Here is a 25368-nt window from a genome sequence, read left to right on the forward strand (position 1 = left end):
GAAAACATTACTGTTTCCAGTGTGAGGGCACTGTTGTGTAAGCATGTGATACTTAGCAACAACAGCCAACTGGAGACCAAATGTGGTCAATCCTAAAGACCAAAAACTAGAACCCTGGGAAGAGCAGAGTATATGAATGGATGAGCCCACGTGGGTCTTTGGTGATACTATACTGTCAAAATAAGCACACAATTCCTGTACCTCCTATCAAGTACAATAAAAAAAAAAAAATCCATTATTATCAAGTGTATCATTACACCATGAACAATGTTAAGCTATTAAAAATGAAGTATTTTAGTTTGATTTTAATGGGTAAGCTAAGGAACTAAGATTGTAACTGTAAACTGTTGGTTCCATTGTACTTCTAGGCAGAAGAATGATTTTAAAATACATTTTAACTGAAAACTGGAACTGGAACCCCGTAAGATTCAAAGTCATCTCTTCAGTAGTACTGAAGGCATTTAGATGTATGTTTCACTATAAGCTCTTAGTATTTAAAAAATTCAGACACTTAGTACTTCTTGCTCCATCAAAAATAAATTCCTGGGCACCTGGGTGGCTCAGTGGGTTAAGCCGCTGCCTTCGGCTCAGGTCATGATCTCAGGGTCCTGGGATCGAGGCCCGCATCGGGCTCTCTGCTCCGCGGGGAGCTTGCTTCCCTCTCTCTCTCTCTGCCTGCCTCTCTGTCTACTTGTGATCTCTCTCTGTCAAATAAATAAAATCTTTAAAAAAATAATAATAATAAATAAATAAATTCCTTATCAGAAATCTTTTAAAATATAAACACAGGGGCGCCTGGGTGGCTCAGTGGGTTAAGCCTCTGCCTTCCGCCCAGGTCATGATCCCAGGGTCCTGGGATCGAGCCCTGCATCAGGCTCTCTCCTTGGCGGGGAGCCTGCTTCTCCCTCTCTCTCTCTCTCTGCCTGCCTCTCTGCCTACTTGTGACCTCTCTCTCTCTGTCAAATAAGCAAATAAGGTCTTTAAAAAAAAAAAAAAAAAAAAAAATATATATATATATATATATATATATATACACACACACACACACAAAGATGAAGAACACAAATAATTTTAAAACAAATAATTATACCTGAACATTTTGCTTTCTTCCTCCTAATACTGGAATGCCAGTAAGAAAAAACAATTTTGTTGCTTCTTCAGATGAAATAACTTTTCTACAAAAATTATGAAAATTTTCTCAGCACTACATTAAATAGCTGAATAAATACAATGACTATGATGCTGGATAGACTAAGCATTTATTAAACATTTGTAAGATAACTTCTTTTAACTCAACTTCTCAAACTCTCTAATTTGCCAACACCACCTGACTTAAAGCAAAACAAGATGCCAAGGACTGCTTTTGTAAGTATTTCTACCTATATCAATCTTCTTTAAGAATGAAAACATTCGGGGACCCTCGGTGGCTCAGTGGGTTAAAGCCTCTGCCTTCAGCTCGGCTGGGATGGAGCCCTGCATTGGGCTCTCTGCTCAGCAAGAAGCCTGCTTCCCCTTCTCTCTGCCTCTCTGCCTACTTGTGATCTCTCTCTCTGTCAAATAAATAAATCTTTATAAAAAAAGAATGAAAACATTCAATTCTAAGTGGTCAGTTCACTAACATACATCTGTTGAGGTCTATTACGTCAGCTAGACGCTGGGGGCAATGGTATCAACAGAAGATACTATCCCTGCTACCATTTCATAGAATATAAAATTTTAAATTAAAAATTAAAATAAAATTTTAAATTCTAAACACTCTAAAGAGCTACCACAAAAAATCCTAAGCTATACTAAGGCAAAAAGTATCCTAAATTACGCTTTATTCCCTTTTTATAGGTGACAAAACTCAGATGCAGAGAATTCAAGTAACTAGCCCATTTCACACAGTTACTAAGTGCCTAGGCTAGTGTTCCATCCACACATTTACCTCCAGAGTGTATGCTACTAACCACTTTATTATTTAAACTACCTTTCTTAGAGAGCCCAAAGTTCTCCACAAGTAGAAACAGCACATATATAGATAGGACAAGTAGCACGGACACGGACTGCGGCAACCTAAGGAAGAGGCGACAGGAGCCAGATTTAGACAGTTCCTCAGGCCAGGTGCGGCCCTTTACTTATCCACCCCCTTGCCTTTCCCACACGAAGGAGTCTGGCCTGGTTCAGTGTGTACCTGGACAAAAGAACAATCTCCACTAATCCCTCACTTGCTTTCTCAACATGACCTGAAAACATCAGATGAACTAGAGCATCTGGCTTTTGTGAATCAGGTCATCTGCCTTCAATTGGAAAAAGATAAGGTTGAAAGCTACTCCCATTTGTCCCAAACATGATCCCCAACTCAAAGATCACAGTACACAGCAATCATCAGTGGCTTGCCCACATGAGAGCAGAAGAGAGAGGGGCTGTCATATACACCAACTGACTAGCACTGAGTTTCCACAAATAAACCCATACATCTATGTTCTGCTGATTTTTGGCAAAAGTGCCAAATCCATTCAAAAAGGGAAAGAAAAGTTTCTTCAACAAATGATGCTGAAACAACTGAATTTCCACATATAAAGAATGAAGCTGGAACTCTACTTTACCCCATATACAAAAGTTAACTCAGACCAGGTAAATGATCTAACCTAAAGCCACAAAGCTTCTGGAAGAAAACAGAGGTAAATCTTGAATTTAGTTATAGATTCTTAGACATGGCTCCACAGCAACTAAAGAAAAAGAAGATATTGGGCTTCATCAAAATCATAAACTTTTAAAATACACCAAAACCCGAAATGTAAGACATAAAACTCTTGGGCACCTGCGTGACTCAGTTGGTTAAGCATCTGCCTGTGGCTCAGGTCATGATCCCAGGGTCCTGGGATGGAGCCCGTATCGAGCTCCTTGCTCAGAAGGAAGCTTGCTGCTGCTCCCTCTCTCTCTGCCTGCTGCTCCCCCTGCTTGTGCTCTCTCTCTCCCTGTCAAATAAATAAATAAAATCTTAAAAAAAAAAAAAAAGACCTAAAACTCCTACAAAATGACGTAAGGGGAAAGCTTTTAACACTGGATTTGACTATGATATATTGATATGACACCAAAAAACAGACAACAAAAGTAAAAACAGGTAAGCTGGATGTTACCAAAATTTAAAACTTCTGCACATCCAAAGATACAATCAACTGAGTGAAAAGGCAACCTATGGAGAAAATATTTGCAACACATGTTGTCTAATAAAACGATAATTTACAGAATTTATCAAGAACCCCAATAACTCAAAATAACAACAGTAACAACCCAATTTTTTAAAAAAGCAAAAGACTGGAGCGCCTGGGTGGCTCAGTGGGTTAAAGCCTCTGCCTTTCGCTCAGGTCATGATCCCAGGAGCCTGGGATCAAGCCCCGAATCGGGCTCTCTACTCGGCAGGGAGCCTGCTTCCTCCTCTCTCTGCTTACTTGTAATCTCTGTCTGTCAAATAAATAAATAAATAAAATATTAAAAAAAAAAAAAAAAGCAAAAGACTATAAAATGGCTAATAAACATATGAAAAGATGATCAAAATCACTAATAAGTGAAATGCAAAATCAAAATGAGATACCACCTCACATTCATCAGGATTACTCTCCAAAACAAAATGAAAACCAGAAAATAACAGATGTCGGTGGAGATGTAGAGATACTGGAATCCTTGTGTAATGTTGGTAGGAATTTAAAATGGTGCAGCCAGAAAGGGAAACAGCATGGTGGTGCCTCAAAAATTAAAAATGGAGGGGCAGCTGGGTGGCTCAGTGGGTTAAATAAAGCCTCTGCCTTGGGCTCAGGTCATGATCCCAGGGTCCTGGGCTCCATCCAGGACATCAAGCCCTCTCTGTTCTGCACAGAGCCTGCTTCCCCACCACCCTCTCGCCTGCCTCTCTGCCTACTTGTGATCTCTGTCAAATAAATAAATAAAATCTTTTTTAAAAAATTAAAAATGGAATTATCCAATAATCCAGTGATTCCACTTCTAGGTAGGTCTCCAAAAGAACTGAAAGCAGGATCTCAAAGAGAAATTTATTTCTACAATCATGTTCACAAAGGCATTATTCACAATAGTCAAATAATCACCACCACCACCACTACCTAGAAGCAATGAAACACTCAACAGATAACTGCAGAAACAGAACGCGGTATACACATAAACTGGAATACTATTCAGTCTTGAAGGAAATTCTGAGGCACACTACCAGTCTTCAACAATCTTTTTTTTTTTTTTAAAGATTTTATTTATTTATTTGACAGAGATCACAAACAGGCAGAGAGGCAGGCAGAGAGAGAGGAGGAAGCAGGCTCCCCGCCCTGCAGAGAGCCCGATCCTGGGATCATGACCTGAGCCAAAGGCAGAGGCTTTAACCCACTGCGCCACCCAGGCGCCCCAGTCTTCAACAATCTTAAAGACAACATATTTCAACATGTGTCAATAACAGTGAGGATATTATGCTGAGTGTCACAAAAGACTGTGATTCCACTTAGATGAGGTATCTAGAGTAGGCAAATTTAAAGTAAATGAAAGCAGAAAGGTGGTTATTAGGGAATGGGGGATGGGGTAAATGCCATGTGATGGACATAGGAGTTAATTTTACAAACTGAAAAAGTTCTAGAGATTGGTTTCCCAATAATATAAATATATTTAACACTACTAAACTGCATGCTTAAAAATGGTTAAGGCATTGGGGCACCGGAGCAACTCAGTCTGTTAGCTGTCTGCCTTTGGCTCTTATCAAGATCCCATGGTCCTGGGGTCAAGCTCCCTTGCTCAGTGTGGAGCCTGCTTCTCCCTCTCTGTCTTTACTCTCCATCTGCTCATGCTCTCTCGCTCACTCTCTCAAATAAGTAAATAAATTTTTTAAAAAAGGGCAAAGTGGCACCTGGATAGCTCAGTGAGTTAAGCTTCCAACTATCCAACTCTTGACCTCAGCTCAGGTCTTGATCTCAGGTTTGTGAGTTCAAGCCCCACACTGGGCCCAGAGTGGAACCCACTTTAAAAAAAAAAAAAAAAGGTTAAAATAGTCAATATTGCAATATATCACAATGTTAAGAGAATTTCTTAAATCAACTGTATTTCAATATACTGGCAACAAACAACTATAAATCTGAATTTTTTAAGAGTTCACATTTTTAATACATTTACACTGGTATGTACAATAGCATCAAAAAATATGAACTACGAGGGATGCCTGGGTGGCTCAGTTGGTTAAGCAGCTGCCTTCGGCTCAGGTCATGATCCCAGCGTCCTGGGATCAAGTCCCACATCGGGCTCCTTGCTCAGCAGGGAGCCTGCTTCTCCCTCTGCCTCTGCCTGCCATTCTGTCTGCCTGTGCTCGCTTTCTCCCTCTCTCTCTGATAAATAAATAAAAAATCTTTAAAAAAAAAAAACATGAACTACGGTAAAATCTGACAAATGACGTGAAAGAGCTATATACTGAAAACTACAATACAGGTGGGAAATTTAAAAGACCTAAAATAAATGGAGCAGCACCTCCTTCATGGATGAGGAGACTCAATGTCGTCTTCAATTCTTCCCAAACTGATCAGCAGAGTCAACAAACGACCAATGAAAATACAAGCAGGGTTTTGGGTTTTTTTGGTATTAGCCAATAATCTGATTCTATACTTCTAAATGTAAAGGACCTAGAATAGTCAAAATAATTTTAAAAGAAAACGAAGTTGGAAGCCTTACGCTATTTGTTTCAAGTATTAGGTACCTCCAGTAATACAGATTAAGTGGTACTGATATAACGATAAATAGATGAAACAGAGAATCCAGAATAGACTGACACATATATGGACAACTGAAAGTGAATTTCCAATAAAGTGCAAAGACAATTTAGTGAAAAAAAGGTCTTTCCAGGGGGTGTACGTGGCTCAGTTGGGTAAGTATTGGGACTCTTAGTTTTAGCTCAGGTCAGGATCTCGGGGTTTTGGGACTGAGCACCAAATCAGGGTCTGTGCTCAGCACTGAGTCACCTTGAGATTCTCTCTCTCTACCCCCTTTCCCTCTCTCTACCCCTCCCCACCACAGGCTCTCTCTTTCAAATAAATAAAATCTTAAAAAAAACACAAAAAACTCTTCAACAAAGCATGCAACAGTTATCCATACACACAAAAAAGAATTTCCATCCACACTGCACCATATTTTAAAATAATTCAAAATGGTCATAAACCTAATTGTAAAAATCTCAAAAACTTCTAAAAACACAGGAAACAAGCACTTCTTAGATGTGAAACCAAAAACACTATCCATGAAAGAACAAATGAATAGATTAAATTTCATGAAAATTAAAAACTCTGTTCTTCCAGAAGCACAGCTAGGAAGAAAATTTTTGCAAAGCATATATTTAATAAAGGACTTACATCCCAAATGTATAAAGAACTCTCCAAAAGCAATTTTAAGATAATAACCTTACAACAACAACAAAAAATAGGCTAGACTTAAGCAGACACTTCACCAAGAAGATATAAAGATGGCAAGTAAACTTACAGAGGGAAGTTGAACATCATAAGCCACAGGGACATCCAAATTAAAAACACAGTAAGATACACTGCAGACCTATTACACGGGCTAAAACTAACTGTTGAGGGGCGCCTGGGTGGTTCATTGGGTTAAAGCCTCTGCCTTTGGCTCAGATCACGATCCCAGGGTCCTGGGGTTGAGCCCCACACTGGGCTCTCTGCTCAGCAGGGAGCCTGCTTCCCTTCCGCCCCCTGCCTGCCTCCCTGCCTACTTGTGATCTCTGTCAAATAATTAAATAAAATTAAAAAAATAATAATAAAGCTAAATGTTGAGGATGTGGATGAAGTGGAACCCTCACAGAGCTAGTGACAACGTAAAACTGTACAATCACTTTAGAGAAGAGTTTGGCAATCTTCTTAAAAAGTTAAACAGTACACCTATTTATTGTTTCTATGATTCACCCATTCCATTCTGATAAAAGTATATCCCATACAAAGATTGGTAGACAAATGCTCATGGCAACTTTATTTATACTAGCCAAAACCTGGTGATAAACCAAATGTTCATCAATGCTGAATGGACAAATTGTGGCAGATCTTGGCAATGGAATACTACTCAGCACCAAAACGAATGCACTGATTTATATACAATACGGATAAATCTCAATTTATGTTGAGGGGAAAAAAAGCCAAACCAAAAAGAGCATATGCTAAAAAATTAAAAGTAAAATATAGGGACAGAAAGTAGATAAATGCTTGCCTACGGAGTAGGTGGAGAGAAAGGGTGTAAAATGAGCACAAGGGGGGCGCCTGGGTGGCTCAGTGGGTTAAGCCTCTGCCTTCGGCTCAGGTCATGATCCCAGAGTCCTGGGATAGAGTCCCGCATCGGGCTCTCTGCTCAGCAGGGATCCTGCTTCCCTCTCTCTCTCTGCCTGCCTCTCTGTCTGCTTGTGATCTCTCTCTGTCAAATAAATAAATAAAATCTTTAAAAAAAGAAAAATGAGCACAAGGAAACTTCTGGGAGTGATATATTCACTATTTTGACTGTGGTAATGATTTTACAAGTGTATACATATGTCAAAACACAAACCTATACACTCTAAACATAGTTTTTACTATGTCAATTTTATTTCAATAAAGCTATTTTAGAAATATAAGCAAATATAAAACTATGCATTAAAAAGTTAGGGAGCTAGGCAGAAGCAGACACAATTTCGCAGATGTTCTATGTTTTAGCAGGTTATTTATTAGAGTTGATTGCAGGTACTGATGACAAATTTGTCTCCAATTCTCCTAAAGCAATGCCCTTACATGCCACAATGTCTTTCTCCAGGGCACATCTCAAACTTTGTAGCCTACTTGTGAAGGTTCTATGAGACACTGAACTGGAAGAAAGTGGGGAGCGAGGCAAAAAGGAATAAAGAGGAGGAAAGAAGGAGGAGGATGCATTAAAAAAAAAAAAAGAGAAATAAAAAGACGCTTCTGTCAGGTAATAAAACACATTTTTCTCATACATATAGTTTACACCATCCTTAACAATGAAAAAATCTATTTCTGTTACAAAGAGAAAGCTTTACCTTTTTACTTTTACCATTGCTACTGAACCTTTTCCTGGATATTCTAGCTCATACAACATAGAAATACAGAAGACACAAAATTATCGTCATTTGCAAAACTGATCATTACCCAGATACACTGGAGAATTACTATTATTTTTTGTAAAGAAGAGGTGAAGGGGTGCCTGGGTGGCTCAGTCAGTGAAGCGGCTGCCTTCAGCTTGGGTCATGATCCCAGGGTGCAGGGACTGAGCCCCGCACTGGGCTCCTTGCTCAGCAGAGAGCCTGCTTCTCCCTCTCCCTGCTGCTCTGCCTACTTGTGCTCTCTATCTCTGTCAAATAAATAAAATTTTTATTAAAAAATTATAAGATGAGGTGAAAACTACCAGCGTCAGCAATAAAAACAGTAAGGATCTTAGAGTAGTTTGAAAAAGCCTAAGAGGAACGACTTCATGCCAGTTAATCTGAGGGTAAAATGGAAAAATTCCTAACAAAATACAACTTACTAAACCAGACAGGAAAAGAAAAATCAAATAGAAAACCTAGATTACTGGGGCGCCTGGGTGGCTCAGTGGGTTAAGCTGCTGCCTTCGGCTCAGGTCATGATCTCAGGGTCCTGGGATCGAGTCCCGCATCCAGCTCTCTGCTCAGCAGGGAGCCTGCTTCTTCCTTCTCTCTGCCTGCCTCTCTGCCTACTTGTGGTCTCTCTCTGTCAAATAAATAAATAAAATCTTAAAAAAAAGAAAACCTAGATTACTACCTTACCCCAGCCTAAAAACCATAAAGTTCTTCAATTATTTTACCAGTATTACACAAAACCTTCAGAGGAAAGAAATTAGAACTCCCCAACTTGTTTTATAAGGCCAAAGCATATTATATAAATGACAAGAGGGAAAAAAAAAAAAAAGTAAGACAAGCTTATGTCATTGACAAAAAACTGGCTTCAAGCTAGACTGACTTCTTTATTATCATTTATTGATCATCTCCTTAAAGACTATTTCCGATTAAAAGAAACACAGCTGTAGTCCCTACCTTCAAAGACTTAATCTAGTGAGAGAAATGGTGGAAAGGATGCTCAAATACCCTAAGAAGCAAGATCTACAAAATCCTGCCTATACGAGACCTGAGAACAACATAACTGCAAGCATAAGCCTGTGTTATGACAAAGGCTAACTGTGATGATACTGAACTACTTAGAAATTTACATAATTCTAAATACAAAATACAGTAAATGTTTCTATGAAAGCATGTATTTGCTTTTTTAAATTGCAATGTATCTACTACTCACAAATGCTTTCAGTTTCTCCCCTTATCTGCCATAATTTACTTAAGAGAGGTTGCTATGCCAATGTGCCAGTACTATTACTGAAATGATTGTACTGGTCCCTAACAGTGTCAAGAAACAATTGAAATAATTTTCCCTATGTCCCTAGATCCTCTTTTATCTTTTTATAAACATAACATAGTTATTTTAGCATTTTTTTTTACCTGAAGCTGCTCTTGAGTATTATTTCCATTTGCCTACATAATAAATAATATTCTTGTTTTCAAAAATCAAAATTAACCTTTATAGAAAACCTTCTGAAACAGTCTTGGGAAAATCAACTTAAGAGACAGCAAATGTCACCAGAACAACATTGATCCTGAGAGACCTCATAACAGAATTCTAAACCCATTTCTAAGCATTGGCTTCTGGAGTCCAAAACATCCTGAAATAGTATGCTAAATGTGGTTGTGTTTTCTCTGCAGCAAATTCTTAATTTTCATCAGATGTTCACGGGTAAATGATGCAAAAAAAAACTTTCCCCTTACCTGGCTATGAAGGTTAAGTATAATGGAAAGTATACATTTAATGATAATGCAAACAATTCTGATAAAACATCTCGTTCTTTGTACACACAGGATTAGGAAAGGACAGAGCAAAGAGGAAATAATAAAACAAGAACTTGTTTGCTAAACACATATCTGTTTTCTACAAGGCAATGATCTCTTGAAGTTAATACTTGATTCCCTTTTATTACTCAGATCAATAGATTTCTCTGCCAGTCTCCTGGTCAATAAATCTCTTTGCCAAACAAGGTTGAAAAGCTGTCAGCAGGTTCCCTGTGTATGGGCAGTCTCCCCCACAATTATTAGCTTCTAAGAATCTGAAATAATGAGTATCACTGGAACCAAGCTTTAAAGAAATTCCAATACATTAAAATGAAATCAAGTCATGGAGGCTGCAGAACATAGCTCCTGGAAGTGATACCAGACAGAAAGTGCAAGCAGGAAAGACGCATAATTTAGGTTGCCAGGATACAATATGAACCTACGTGATTAAAGGCATTCATTTGCCTTCCCAGCCACCACACATCCCAAAAAGCACCAGGTTCTGAACTGTGCCACCTGCCCGTGCTAGTCATTTCACAAGTACAGCGTCAGAAAACTCGGTCGGTATCTGCTGCAGTTTATCAATACTGACTCCATGCACCCTCAGAGACCAGGAAAGACTGGGCAGGAATGTACTTGTGCCCAAATTATCATATTAGCATCAGGGTCCACAGGAAAAGGAATCAGGGAAAGTGTCCTTGAGTAAACATCCCTCAAAAGTTCTAGTTCTAAGCACGTAAAATTAGGAACTTTAATTTTTAGTAGGTGACTGGCAGGGATCACCTATACATACTGACCAATCATTCATGCCGAAAATAATGAGAATTGGGGCGCCTGGGTGGCTCAGTGGGTTAAAGCCTCTGCCTTCCCCTCAGGTCATGATTCCAGGGTCCTGGGATCGAGCCCCACATCGGGGCTCTCTGCTCCCGCAGGGAGCCTGCTTCCCCCCCCCCCAACTCTCTCTGCCTGCTTCTCTGCCTACTTGTGATCTGTGTCTGTCAAATAAATAAATAAAATCTTTAAAAAAAAATAATGAGAATTAGTAACAGCTAATATTTATTGAGAACTTACTAGGTGGAGGGTTGCTGTAACCCTCACAATCCTCTGTGGTAAATACTATTATTAATTCAGAGATATTATGTAACTTGCCCAAAGTTATGCAGGTAATAAAAGGTGGGAACTGGGATTCCAAGCATGCTCACCTAATCACTATGCTATAATGCTTCAACCTGCCGGGTTATTTTTCTATCCAATAAACCAAGGGAGCCAATGAAAAAATTTCAGGACAGCAGTAATTATCACATTTACATGTTAGATCACACTGATCAACACGGTGGACAGCAGACCAATGTGAGGTAAGCAAGGGTCCCCCCAAGTAAGTCAAAATCTAAGCACAAAATGCTGAGGAAATGAACCATAGGGACGCAGAGAATAAAAACCTAAAATCTGCGTCTGGTAGAATGACCTAGACTTGGTAACGTACTGGAAGTTGTAAGCATGGCAAGGGATGAAGGAGGCTACCTCTCACGTTCCTGGCCTTGCCTCTGGTTAGTAATTACGGTCTATCAATTCAAAGACAGGAGGAGGACCTGGCAGTGTGGTTTAGTTTAGAGCGGGGAGGAAGATGACAAGTCTACTTTTTAAATAACCAAAAACAAAACGAGAAAAACTAATTCTCTGGGATTTCCTTCCCTCGAACACAAAACTCTCTTTATGGAAATCTTGTCTTTGGAACGAGGAACTCCTAATGCTTTTTCAAAAACGAGAATTCACTTGAGCAAGGCGGGTCCCTCACCACTCCTAAGCTCTCCTGCTACAGAGGAGACCCCGAGTGTCAGGGTTGTGTCGAGACCCTGTCTAGTGCACCCCGGTTCTCAGAGACCCAGGACGAGAAACCAGCTCTTCTGGCTCCGTTCTACTTACTGCCCCTACTTCACCCACCCTCCCAATTCTCCTAATAGAGACTCCCCTCACCAAGGAAGAATCATGCAGCGTTTTTTTAAAAGTAAATACAAATACCTAAGCTCCAATGTGAAGCCAACTGCATACACTTGATTTTCCTAAAATTTCTAGTTTTGTGTTAGTTTCTAGTCACTGTAAGGTTTCTGCATTTCCTGTCCTAAATACACTCCCCCCCGCCCCCAGCTCCAAAAGTCTTTAAGAAATGACGGGCGGGGGCGCCTGGGTGGCTCAGTGAGTTAAGCCGCTGCCTTCGGCTCAGGTCATGATCTCAGAGTCCTGGGATCGAGCCCCACATCGGGCTCTCTGCTCAGCAGGGAGCCTGCTTCCTCCTTTCTCTCTGCCTGCCTCTCTGCCTGCTTGTGACCTCTGTCTGTCAAATAAATAAATAAAATCTTTAAAAAAAAAAAAAAAAAAAAAAGAAAGAAAGAAATGACGGGCGCTCTCTGCTAAGTATTCCACCACAGCAAACCAAAGCGCCACTGACAAAGCCTGCTCTGCCGAATCTGGGCCACTGAGGTCAGGGCTCGGAAGCCTCCTGAACTTGGCGTAAAACCGGGGGGCGAGCCCGGCCTGCACGCGCTCCGCAGCCGGGCCCTGGCCTCCGCAGCCGGCCGCGAGACCCTGCCCTGCAACGGCGCGACCGCGGGCAGGAGGAAGCGGCGGAGGGGCTGCCCGGCCTCCACAGCCAACTTCCCGGTTGAAGCCCCTCCACGTCCATGCAGGCTCGGCCGGGAAATGCCCCACGGAAATCTCACGCCAGGCACACGTCTGGAAATTCTGGAAAGAACTACATTATTTGTACTCGGGGCCCTGTGTCTAGCGCTCTTTGAAACAATAACCCCCTCGAGTTCTGTGTGGCCAGCAGCGGCGCTGGGAAAGCCCCGTGGAGAGGAATCCAGTGGCCGACCCCGGAGAGGACGGGCTTTCCGAGAGCCGGAGCCCAAGCCGACGCTCCATGTCTGCCCGAACCGCGGGGGACGCAGGCCCCTGCCCGCACCGCGCACCCAGCGCCCGGGCCCCGCCCAGGCTCCCCTGACCCCGGGCCTCGGGCTGAGCCCCGCGGCCGGAACCCACGCCCGCGCTCACCGAGACGCCGCCGGCGGTCTGCGCGCCCGGGCGCTTCTCCGGCATGGCTCCCGCCGCGGGCTCCGACGCCGCCTGGTCCTCCGGCTCCGGCGGCGGCTCGGCACTCATGCCGCGGCCATGCCCGCGCCGGCTCGGGACGCTCTCGGACGACGGCGACGCCGCGAACGCGGCGGCAGGGCCCGCGCCCTCATGGGCTCCGCGGCCCGCGGCGGCCTGCGCGTCGGGCGGCGGCGCCAGCGGCGACGCGGAGGGCTGGAAGGGCGGCTGGGGCTGGAGCCGCTGAGGAGACGGCGAAGGGACCGCAGGAGCTACTGACACCAACGGCCGCAAACACCGTCACTCTCCCGCCCGGCGGCTGGCGGCTGCCGCCCGGGACGCTCAGGACGCCCCGCCCCGCGCCTAAACTCCCGCCTCAATCTCCCGGCCCGCGCCCAAGCCTTTCAGCAGCGCCTCGCCCACCTCGGGCCCCGCCTCCGCGTCTCCGGCTCTGCCGCGCGCCGGAAGTACGTCATCTCCCAGGACCGCCCCTACCATGCTTTGTTTCCCGAGACCCCGCCCAGTGTGGCACGCCTACCTAGAGGCGCGGGATTTTTGTAATTACGGCAGCTCTGGAAGGATTCCCTGTGTCCTCGTCAGGTACAGAATGGACACGTTCTGACACGGGACAAACTCCCCCCACCCCGGTCGGGAATCCAGAACTGGGAGAGTGCTGTATGCACTGTATCTAAGATATAATGTTCCTCCCCCAAATCTACAGAAGCTGCTGGGGAGCTCGGTGAGGCTGTGGGATGCGTGGGAAGGACAGTAGGAGGAAACGTGCAAGCCCCTGTGCCAGTCAGTAGCTACATTGATGGCTCCAACGAGGCGGATATGAACCGGTTACTCAGAATCACAGAACTTTACGTCTGAAATAACGATCATAGCCTGTTCTGGGCAAGGTGATGATGTATAGAAATAAACAATACTAAGCCGGGCTTCGTAAATGCTGCTCGCGTGATTACTGGCCATAAAGGACCTTGTAAGATACCACATCTCTGTTTTGCAGGTGCCAACCCAAGCTTCAAAAGGTAAGTGACTTGGGAGTTACAAAGCCAAGGTAACAAACAGGTAGGACTATTGCACCAATTTGGAGTACAGATAAGGTCAGAATATTTTTTCCTGCTAGAGGGTTGAGCATTCAATGCCTCCTTGAAAGAAGAGGAATAAGCTTGGAACCCTAACAATAAAATATGTCCAATCAGTCCACCGTTGATTTACAGCTTGTGTTATTACTATGAGAGTTAGTAAAAGGAAATCAGAAGCTTGAGCTCCCATGCCAGAGCATCATTTGTAGACCCAGCAGAGAGAGACTCCCCTTGCAAGTCTATGGTGCTTTAGCTACTGTCTTATTCCAGCAGGAGGAAGAAGGGTTCTCTCCCCAGCTCCACCAGCCCAACCAATGAAAAGCCATTATACCTCAAATCCTTGGTTTACTCCAGTGGACTTTTTCTTTGTAACAGCCTTCCCAACTTTCTCTGTAAGAGAACCTTTCTCTCTGGTTCTTGGTGCTTGTCTGTGGTTTTAACACTAGCTTCCTTGCTTGCCCTGGATTGCAATTCTCTGATATTTCTGAATAAACCCATTTTTTCTGGTCAAATAACTGGCAGTTTTATTTTTAAAGTTAACATTTCAAACAGTTCATGCACAATCTTAAAGATTTTTGTGTGCTCTGACACAGTCTGCACACTGGCTTAGGTCCCTCCCAGGCCTTGAGCTAGTTTAACTTTGGTGTCTTAGTTCAGGCTGCCTTAACAAAATACCATAGGGTGGATGGTTTAAACAACAGAAACTTATTTCTTACAGTTCCAATATGCATACAATATTTAGCATAGAAAGATTGTAAAACAATAATGTTTGATCTTTTTAAAAAACATTAATCAAAAAAGAATGAATATTTCTTTAATAATGATTGGCTCTAGGATTAAAAATATTTTTCATATAAGCTTCTGATCTGGGGCTATGAATATATAATAGTATACTTTTATAATCAGAAAAAGAAAACAGACCAATTTTCCAATCTAAAAAAATATAATGAATTATACTTTTCTAGTTTCCTATTGTTACATAGCAAATTACCTCAGACTTAGGGGCTTAAGTCAGCACCAGTGTATTATCCAAGTGTCCCTGTGGGGAAAAGATCTGGCAGATTTTAACTGGCTTTGCTGAGGGTCTCACAAGGGTAAAATCAAGATGTCAGCTGACTACATACTCATCTGGAAGCTCAACCAAGTAAAGGTCTGCTTCCAAGCTCTCTCGAGTTATTGCTGGAATTCATTTCCTTGTGGCCCCATATTCTTGCTGGCTGTTAGTCAGCTACTCCTCTCAGCGTCTGGAGGCTGTTCTGTTACTTGCTGAGTGGTCCTCTCCACAGCAGTTTGCTCCTTCCCGCATCTCTCTGAGACTTCACCTTCTTTTAAAGAGCTTAGTTGAGTAGATCAAGTCCACCCAGGATTATCTCCTTTTTGATTTACCCAAAGTCAACTGATGAGTAGCCTAAACACAGAAGTGATATCTCCTGTATTCACGGGTCCTGCCTGCAGTCTGGTGGAAGGGTAATGCAGCATGTGTACACTAGAGTACAACAATCGTGAGGACCATCTTAGAATTCTGCCTATCATACCAGACACTTCTTTAGAAAAGGAACTTCTTTCACTTATCTTGTAGTCCCATGGCCTGGCTCAGTGCCCAGAATGTAAGAGATGGTCAGTGAATGCTTATAGGAGAAATTAAGCCAGTTAATACTGTTTCAAACAGGGTGAATTTAGGAAGAAAAGCCCCATAGTATGTATTGGAAGTCTTTCCTACGTCATTCTACTGGATTCATACAGTATATTGTGTGTTGCTAATCCTGTTTTGGAAGGCAGAATTGTTCATAGGGACAAGTGGAACAAGTGACAATCCAGAGAGTTATAAACAAGTGCATTCCTCTTGTTTTTACCTGGTATGTCTATGTCAAGATTTAGAACTTTAGCTGGAATTGATAGTCGAGGCTTGTGTGGATCAGATACTTAATATAAAAAAAACACACACACACTTGTGGTTTTTCACTGGAAACTCTTAAGCAATAGACAAAAGGAAGTGGTAGCAGTAGTAGTTGAGAGACCCACTTGAGCTGGGATCTATTTCACCAGTTATTGCTTATGTGACCTCGAAAAAGTGTTTTAAAGTCCGTAATCCTGGGACGCCTGGGTGGCTCAGTTGGTTAAGCAGCTGCCTTCGGCTCAGGTCATGATCCCAGCGTCCTGGGATCGAGTCCCACATCGGGCTCCTTGCTCCGCAGGGAGCCTGCTTCTCCCTCTGACTCTGCCTTCCACTCTGTCTGCCTATGCTTGCTCTCACTCGCTCTCTCTCTGACAAATAAATAATAAATAAAATCTTTAAAAAAAAAAAAAAAGGTCCGTAATCCTCATTCTCCCCATTTACAAATTGGGGGTAATTAATACCCACCCTCTTGGGACTGTTGTGATGATGACAGAGAGCACATTATATGATTATATATATGTAGAGATCATTGAGGTAATTAGTTGCAGTTGTTATGTAAACCTCTCAGTTATTTTCTCTTTCTGGATGTTGTCTTTCCTCATTCAGTGACTCTGGGAAGAGTTGAGTAACATGAAAATATTACACACACAGACTTTGCAGAAGCCTTTGACTTTGTTGCCTCTTTAACGTGCTATTTACACTTCCTCTCTTGTTGAAATCGTATCGGCTTGTCCCAAGTGTACTCCTTAATCCCCAGGACCTGTTCAACCCTTTCCTCCACCCACCTCCATTCTGGTAACTATTAGTGTGTTCTCTAGGGGTAAGAGTCTGTTTCTTGGATGCCTGGGGTAGCTTAGTTGGTTGTGTTTGCCTTTGGCTCAGATCATGATCCTGGAGTCCCACGATCAATTCCTGCATTGGACTCCCTGCTCAGCGGGGAGTCTGCTTCTCCCTCGGACCCTCCCTCTTCTCATGCTCTTTCTCTCTCATTCTCTCTCTCTCAAATAAATAAAGCCTTAAAAAAAAAAAAGAGTCTGTTTCTTGGGGATTAAGGAGGGAAATTGTGATGAGTACCAGATATTGATTGCACTATATAGTACTCCTGAAACTAATACAAAACTGTATGTTAACTAGCTGGAATTTAAATAAAAACAACCCCTCAAACAAACCCCAAAATTAAAATACATCTTAAAGAAATAAAAGAAATAGTTTCGGATTTGCTATTTGCTCACATGCTTAAATCTAAACAAAAACAAGAGGGACTTTTTTTTTTTTTAAGTAGACTTTCTCTAATGGTACATATACCAGTCCCAAGTTTCTGTAAAATTGTCAGATTCTTCAAACCAACTGTCCTTAACTGGTGTAATTTTGCTTCCCAGGGGGCATTTGATAATTTCTAGAAATGTTCTTTATTGTCCAGATCACCAGAGGGAAGAGGTTGCTAAGAGGCCAGACATGCTAACAAACACCCCACAATGCGTAGAATAGTCCCTAACAGCAAAGAATTATGTAGGCCAAAATGTCCATGCTAAGTTTGAGAAACCCCGTTTTACACAAAGGAATTTGTACAGTGTAATGCAGTCAGTGTATTATTTTGGAGAGAAAATCTATACATTATCTCCTAAATCACAGTGGCTTACACAGTAGAATAGCACTCAACAATGAAAATGAATGAATTATAACTATTCTCAACAGCATCACTGAATCACAGGTTGATGTTGAACAAAAAAAAAGTCAAACAGAAAGGAATATAGACAATATGATTCCTTTTACATGATTCAAAAATGCAAAAAAATGGGGCGTCTGGGTGGCTCAGTGGTTAAAGCCTCTGCCTTTTGCTCAGGTCATGATCCCAGGGTCCTGGGATCGAGCCTCACATCTGGCTCTCTGCTCAGCCGGGAGCCTGCCTCCTCCTCCTCCTCTCTCTGCCTGCCTCTCTGCCTACTTGTGATCTGTCAAATAAATAAAAATCTTAAAAAAAAATGCAAAAAAATAATTTGTGCTGTTCAAAGTCAGGATAATCAGTATTGTAGAGGTTTCTACAGGGCTGATCATGTTCTCTTTCTGGATCTGGATTCTGGGTACACAGATCTGTACATTTGGTGAAAATTCATCAGTTATATACTTATGATTTGCCTATTTTTCTGAATATTTAATTTCAACAAACAGTTTTCTAAACAAGAAGGAAAATGTATGCACAATGTCATGCTATTTGATTATAATGATTGCATCACTTAGTAGCTTGAGTATCATTTCCTGACTCCTGGGACCCAAAACCAGAAAAATTTGTAAGCCATTTTCTTAAGATACTCTCACAGTAGCGAGTTGTTCTAGAGGGAGGCAGTGGAGAATTTTGAAGTTTATTTTTTTTCTTTTCCATAGCATCCACTGAAATTTGCTGTAACTTTGGCAGGGTATATAGATCAAGGTATGATTCTACTAAGGCTTATTTTAAAATCAGTACAAGATAAGGATGTCATTGTAATGCTGGTAGGTGTGCTGATAATCCTTATCTTTGGCCGCAAATCTTGCTTCTGTTTGTGCAATGACCTCCCTCAGGGCTGTATTTCAAGCCTTTTGGAGGTTAATGTATGCCATGACCAGTATTCAGGAAGGCTTGTTTTGAGGTTCCCTAAAGTTCTTTAGATTACTAGAAGAGATAATATAGTTTTTCCCCTCCCTCCCTTCTGCTACACAGATGGCACCACTTTAACTCACTCTGTAAAACCTGTAGATTGAGATCTGGGCTTGTCAGAGAATAGCTGCAAAGCACCTGGACGGTCATCTGTCTGACACCCCCTGCGCACCCCCCACTGCCATTAAGTTACCCTGAGTAAAACTGTTTAAATCATACGGAGTGGCTTTCTTCATTTTCTGGTCTTAAAGTGCCTTCTCCATCTGGATGATGCTTGAATATCCCTCTTCCACCTTCTAACAATTGTTGATCAGTATTACCATGTCAGAGCAAAATGTGCTAATACCCTCTCTATATAAAATAAATAATCTTTAAAAAAAAATTTAATAAATAAAAGGGATGGGGCACCTGGGTTGTACAATCATTAAGCATCTGCCTTTGGCTCAGGTCCTGATCCCAGGGTCCTGGGATCGGGTCCCACATCAGGCTCCCTGATCAGTGGGGAGCCTGCTTCTCCCTCTGCCACTCCCCCTGATTGTGCTCTCCGGCTTGTCCTCTCCTTCTCTTAAATAAATAAAATCTAAGTAAATAAATAAGTGGGCTATAGTAAGTCCTCAATTATCAATAATTACTTTAGATATACTTGAATTAACCACACCAGTCAAAAGGCATAGAGTGACTGAATGGTTAAAAAAATATGATGGAGTGGTATGCTGTCTACAAGGGACCTCCCTTCAGATTTAAAGACACACGGGCTAAGCTTGAAAGAATGGGAAGTGCACCTGGCTGGCTCAGTTGGAAGAGCATGTGACTCGATGTTGGCATTATGAGTCCAAGTCCCATGTTGAATGTGGAGATTACTTAATGATAAATCTTTAAAGAAAACTTTTTTTAAAAAAGAAAGAAAAAAAGATGGGGCACCTGGGTGGCTCGGTAACCTCTGCCTTCGGCTCAGGTCATGATCTCAGGGTCCTGGGATTGAGCCCTGTGTCGGACTCTCTGCACAGTGGGGAGCCTGCTTCCCCCTCTCTCTCTCTGCCTGCCTCTCTGCCTGCCTCTCTGCCTATTTGTGATCTCTGTCGAATAAATACATTTTTAAAAAATCTTTAAATAAAAGAAAGAAAGAAATAAAGAATGGATGGGAAAAATATTATATGCAAATGTTAATCAAAGGAAAGTAGGAATGGTATAATTATATTATACAAAATAGACTTTAAGTCAAAGCCTGTCTTTAAAGACAAGGTCATAATATAATGATGAAATGGTCAATTCAATAGTAAGATATAACAATTACAAAAATACACACCCAGCATCTGAGTTCCTAAAGTACAAGCCAATATTCCTAATGAAATGCAAAAATCCTCAATAAAATATTAGCACACTGAATTCAAGAGCACATTGAAAGGACCATACACCGTGAGCAGTGGAATTTATCACTGGAACACAAGGATGGGTCAATGTTCACAATAAATATGACACACCACAAAAACAAGATGAAAGAAAACACCCCCACCACATAATTATCTAAACAGATACAGAGAAGACATTTGTCAATATCTTTCATCATTAAAACTCAACAAAATAGGCACAGAAGGAGCCTAACTCAACAATAAAAGCCATATCATCTAACTTCATAACAAATGGGGAAAAATGAGAACTTCCTACCTAAGATCTGGTACAAGGCAAGGATGTGCACTTTAACCACCTCTCTTTAATGTAATACTGGAAGTTCTAGCCAGAGAAACTTAACAAGAAAAAGAAATAAAAGGCAGTTAATGACAGATGAAGTAAAATTACCTTTGCAGATGATATATTACATATAGAAAACCCTGAAGACACAACAACAAAAAAAATAACTATTAGAAATATTAAACACATGGGGCGCCTGGGTGGCTCAGTGGGTTAAGCTGCTGCCTTCGGCTTGGGTCATGATCTCAGGGTCCTGGGATCGAGTCCCGCATTGGGCTCTCTGCTCAGCAGGGAGCCTGCTTCCCTCTCTCTCTCTCTCTGCCTGCCTCTCCATCTACTTGTGATTTCTCTCTGTCAAATAAATAAATAAAATCTTAAAAAAAAAAAAAGAAATATTAAACATGTGACACATGAGTGGCTCAGTCAGTTAAGCATCTACCTTTCGCTCAGGTCATGATCCCAGGGTCCTGGGATTGAGCCCCACATTGGGCTCCCTGCTAAATGGGAAGTCTACTTCTCCCTCTGCATCTCCTTCTGCCCCTCCCCCAACTTGAGCTCACTCTCTCAAATAAATAAATAAGATCTTTAAAAAAATTATTTAAATAGTTTTTAAATAATTTCTTTTTAAAGATCTTATTTATTTATTTGACAGAGACAGAGAGAGAGCCCAAGCAGTGAGGAGCAGCAGAAGGAGAGGGAGAGGGGCGCCTGGGTGGCTCCGTGGGTTAGAGCCTCTGCCTTCGGCTCAGGTCATGATCCCAGGGTCTTGGGATCGAGCCCCGCATCAGGCTCTCTGCTGGACAGGGAGCCTTCCTCCCCCTTTCTCTGTGCCTCCCTTCTGCCTACTTGTGATTTCTGTCTGTCAAATAAATAAGTAAAATCTTTAACAAAAAAAAAAAGAAGAAGAAGAAGAAGAAGGAGAGGGAGAAGCAGGCTTCCTGAGGATCACGGAGCCCAATGCAGGGCCTGATCCCAGGACCCTGGAATCATGACCTAAGCCGAAGGCAGAGGCCAAACCAACTGAGCCACCCAAAGGCCCCTAAATAAAATATTTATTTATTTATTTATTTATTTATTTATTTATTTGACAGAGAGAGATCACAAGTAGGCAGAGAGGCAGGCAGAGAGAGAGAGAGGCGGAAGCAGGCTCCCTGCCAAGCAGAGAGCCCGATGCGGGACTCGATATCAGGACCCTGAGATCATGACCTGAGCCGAAGGCAGCGGCTTAACCCACTGAGCCACCCAGGTGCCCCTAAATAAAATCTTAAAGAAATAATAAACATTCATTGAAGTTGCAGGACACAAAAATCAACATGCAGAAGTCAGTCAGTATTTTCCAGGGAAATAATAAAATAAAACCAATCATTCCATGCTTTCTAGGGAATGAATTTGAGAAGGGTGAGAACAAAAGTAAGAGAACCAGGTATGAGGCTACTTCAGTGGTCCATGTACCTTGTGGTGGTGACTTGAATAGGATGGTAGCAATGAGGATTGAAAGATACAGATTCGAGGCAGGACCAAAAGGGGTTACTTAAAAAGGGGATGTAGGAGCAGTGTGCTTAGTATAACTAGGTTGCTCAGATCCTCTGTGCACAAGAGAAATACCTAGAATGGTGGAATTTTCACTGAGACTAATGTCTGGGAATTGCTTACTAAAGACAGTAGAGTCATGGGCCTTGAAAGAGAAATAGAGCAATTGCTAATGTTCTATGAGTGTAACACCATGGCAGACATTAAGAAAACAAACACAAAGTAAAAGGAACTATACTCAGGAGTGCAGGAATGGAACACACTACGATCCCATCACCTGTCCAAGACTTAATTCCTTTGATACCCCAGCGTACCTTATCTCTCCACATCACCTTCCCCTTAACAGACACACATATGCATACATCTTCTCAAAAGTACTTCTTAGACTGCACACACAGGCCTGCAGTATTCTCTCTAGACATGTCCTAGAAGAGGTCTTTGAAGGCAAGGTGCCAAGTAAAATACCAGTTCTGAAGAAATCCATTATATATACGATATATTTTCTAAAAAGAATAACAGAATCAGCCATTCAGGTTATTCAATGAAATCCTGCTGTGGTTTCCATTTGAGTTAGTAATATATAATGATGATAATGTATAAGTTGGTAATATATAATGTTAGAGTTAGTAATAAAGTTAGTAATATATAAAGTTAATAATATATAATGATGATAATATATTATATAATATATAATAATAATAATAATGTATAAGATGTCAAAGATGAAAATTGCCCTGGATGGGATTAATGACATTTTAGACTTGGCAGAATAGATTAGTGAACTTGAAAATAACAATAGAAGTTATGCAAAATGACACAGATTGAAAACAAAAACTGGACAAGAAGTGGAATGCCTCAGTGTATGACAGATTCACATTAGCTTAATATATAATTTGAGTCCCCAGAGGAGAATGGGGAGGGACACAGAAAGTGTTTCAAGAAATAATGGCCAAAATTTTACAAATTTGATGAAGTCTATAAACCCACAGATCCAAGAAGCTCCAGAATCTCTAAGGACAAGAACATGAAGGAAACCACACTAAAGCACATCATAATTAAATTACTAGAAACTAGTTATAAACAGAAAATCTTAAAAGCAGCCCCCCCAAAAGAGACATCGTATACAAAAGAGCAAAGATGAGAATGAGCGCATTTTTTTTTTTAGTAACAATGCAAGCTAGAAGACAGTGGGGCAACATTTTTAGTGTATTGAAAGAAGAGAAAAGGCCAACCTCAACATTGCCTCAACCTAGAGTTCTATCACTCATTTTGTTCAAATTGTTCCATCTTTGGCCACTGGGGGATCTTTCAGGTTTTCTCTGAGTCCTCCAGAGAAATCGCTTTTTTAAAAAAGAACTTTGTTATTTTCTGACACTACAAGATGCTCCAGGTTCAAACTGTATTTTCTCAGCCCGTCCCTAGAATCAGCCTTTTCTGATTCCTTTTATTAGAGTGGCACTTAGAAACCAAGATATGGGTAGTGGGTGTGCTGCCGCTACTGAGGTGTCAATGTCTCTAGGCTTTCTCATGCATACACATATCTCTATCTCTTTGTCTGGAAGGATTCACTTTAGCTGCCCCCCCTTTTTTCACGGAGAACTATGCTTACTTAATCTTCCCAATTCCTTGCCTTACAGAGCAATTCCATTTAGGAAATTTGGTTAAAAGGTAACCAACATGTGTTTTACAGATTTGTAATCTGTCAACATGTGATTTACCTTTTGTTTTTGTTTTTGTTTTTGTTTTTCTAACCTTATTTATTTATTTATTTATTTATTTTTAAAGATTTTATTTATTTATTTGAGAGAGATTTATTGAGAAAGATCACAAGCAGGCAAAGAGGCAGGCAGAGAGAGAGGAGGAAGCAGGCTCCCTGCTGAGCAGAGAGCCCGATTCAGGGCTCGATCCAAGGACTCAGAGTTCATGACCTGAGCCGAAGGCAGCGGCTTAACCCGCTGAGCCACCCAGGCGCCCCTTTTTAACCTTTTTAAAAAAGATTTTATTTATTTGCCAGAGAGAGAGAGAGCACAAGCAGGGAGAGTGGCAGGCAGAGGGAGAAGCAGGCTTCTCACTGAGCATGGAGCCTGCTACAAGACTTGATCTCAGGACCCTGGGACCATGACCTGAACTGGAGGCAGATGCTTAGACAATAGAGTCAGCAGGTATCCCATGATTTACCATTTGAAAAAAAAAAAAAAGTATATGTTAGGCTACAGTGGATACTAGGATAATTTAGAATCGAAAGGGACAGGCAAACATTTTATAAGGAGGGATGGCATTTTGAGTGGGTCAGGTAGACAAAGAGTTTATTCTACAATGTGTGTGAACTATATAAAAGGTGAGGAACTTAAGAACTTTCTTCCTTGCCCTACTTCTCTCTGTTTCACAGGCTGAATGTGTGTTGCTGCCACCTGATACAATCTCTATGCCTAAAGCAGGAATTTTTGCTGATGTAGGTCAGCTCCTCCTTTTCCTTGCCACCCCCTCGTAATCAATTATCAAATGTTCCTTATAGCCTTTCCCACCTCCTCCCTCTCTTTCCCTACACATCCAAGCAACCATCATGCCCTATTTATTCTATATCTCAAGTCATTCTGCACCTGCTCACTCCCACTGCCATTGCCTTAGTTCATGCCCTTCTCTTCTCTCAGTAATTCAGTGTCTTTATCTTTGGGTTTACTTCCAACTATATATATAGTCTTCAAATAAAATTGGTATTTCCAATACAAATCCATCTTGGGTCACTTCCTTGCTAAAAATTCCTCAAGGTATCCTATTTTTATGCAAGGTAAATCTTCAATTCATTACCACGACATGGATGGCCCTGGATCTCTAAGTTTGCCTGCCTCTCCGCCTCATCACCTGGTATCATCCTATACCAATGTCATTGTGCTCATATACCTAAGGTTCCCTCTGTCTAGAATGACCTGTGCCCCTCCCCCTCAACTCAGGCATTATGTCTCCTCTTCTATATCATATACCCTTTCCTTGGACCTTTTGTGCACCTCATGCCTATTTTTCTGTCAACATGTAATTGTCTAAATGTTAAAAACATAATTCTCACCCAAAGAGTTAGTGCGCACGTGCTAATATTTCATTTATTTTATTTTAATTCCAGTTAGCTAACAGTGTTATATTAGTTTCAGGTGCATGAGATAGTGATTCCACACTTCCATACATCACCCAGTCCTCCTCAAAAGTGCACTCCTTACTCCCCAACATCTAGTTCACCCATCCCTCCCCCACCTCCCTTCTGCTAACCATCAGTGTTTTCTCTATAATTAAGAGTCTGTTTCTTGGGGCGCCTGGGTGGCTCAGTGGGTCAAGCCTCTGCCTTCCTACTTCCTCCCCTCTCTGCCTACTTGTGATCTCTGTCAAATAAATAAATAAAGTCTTAAAAAAAAAGCCTGTCTGCAGTATCCTGGCAGATAAATTCTTTGTATTTGTTAACTAATGATAAGGCGATTTAAATAACCTATGTGAGGGGCGCCTGGGTGGCTCAGTGGTTTGGGCTGCTGCCTTCGGCTCGGGTCATGATCTCAGGGTC

General features: G+C 41.7%; 1 protein-coding gene across 4 annotated transcripts in view; it reads right to left on the reverse strand.

Moving 5' to 3' along the window:
* The window catches only part of MFSD14B (major facilitator superfamily domain containing 14B), a 77969-nt gene extending 64521 nt beyond the window's left edge, over nt 1-13448 (reverse strand). Inside the window, exon 1 of one of the 4 annotated variants that reach the window (XM_082694309.1) lies at nt 12947-13448. In XM_082694309.1, the coding sequence (XP_082550435.1) occupies nt 12947-13054 (108 nt within the window). In that variant the 5' untranslated portion in view covers nt 13055-13448. The remainder of the gene's footprint in view (nt 1-12946) is intronic. The other 3 variants (XM_082694311.1, XM_082694310.1, XM_082694312.1) reach the window with 3 other exon arrangements.
* Between the last annotated feature and the right edge of the window lie 11920 nt (nt 13449-25368).

The sequence above is a fragment of the Mustela nivalis genome, assembly GCF_964662115.1.
Source record: "Mustela nivalis genome assembly, chromosome: 13".
Taxonomy (NCBI): domain Eukaryota; kingdom Metazoa; phylum Chordata; class Mammalia; order Carnivora; family Mustelidae; genus Mustela; species Mustela nivalis.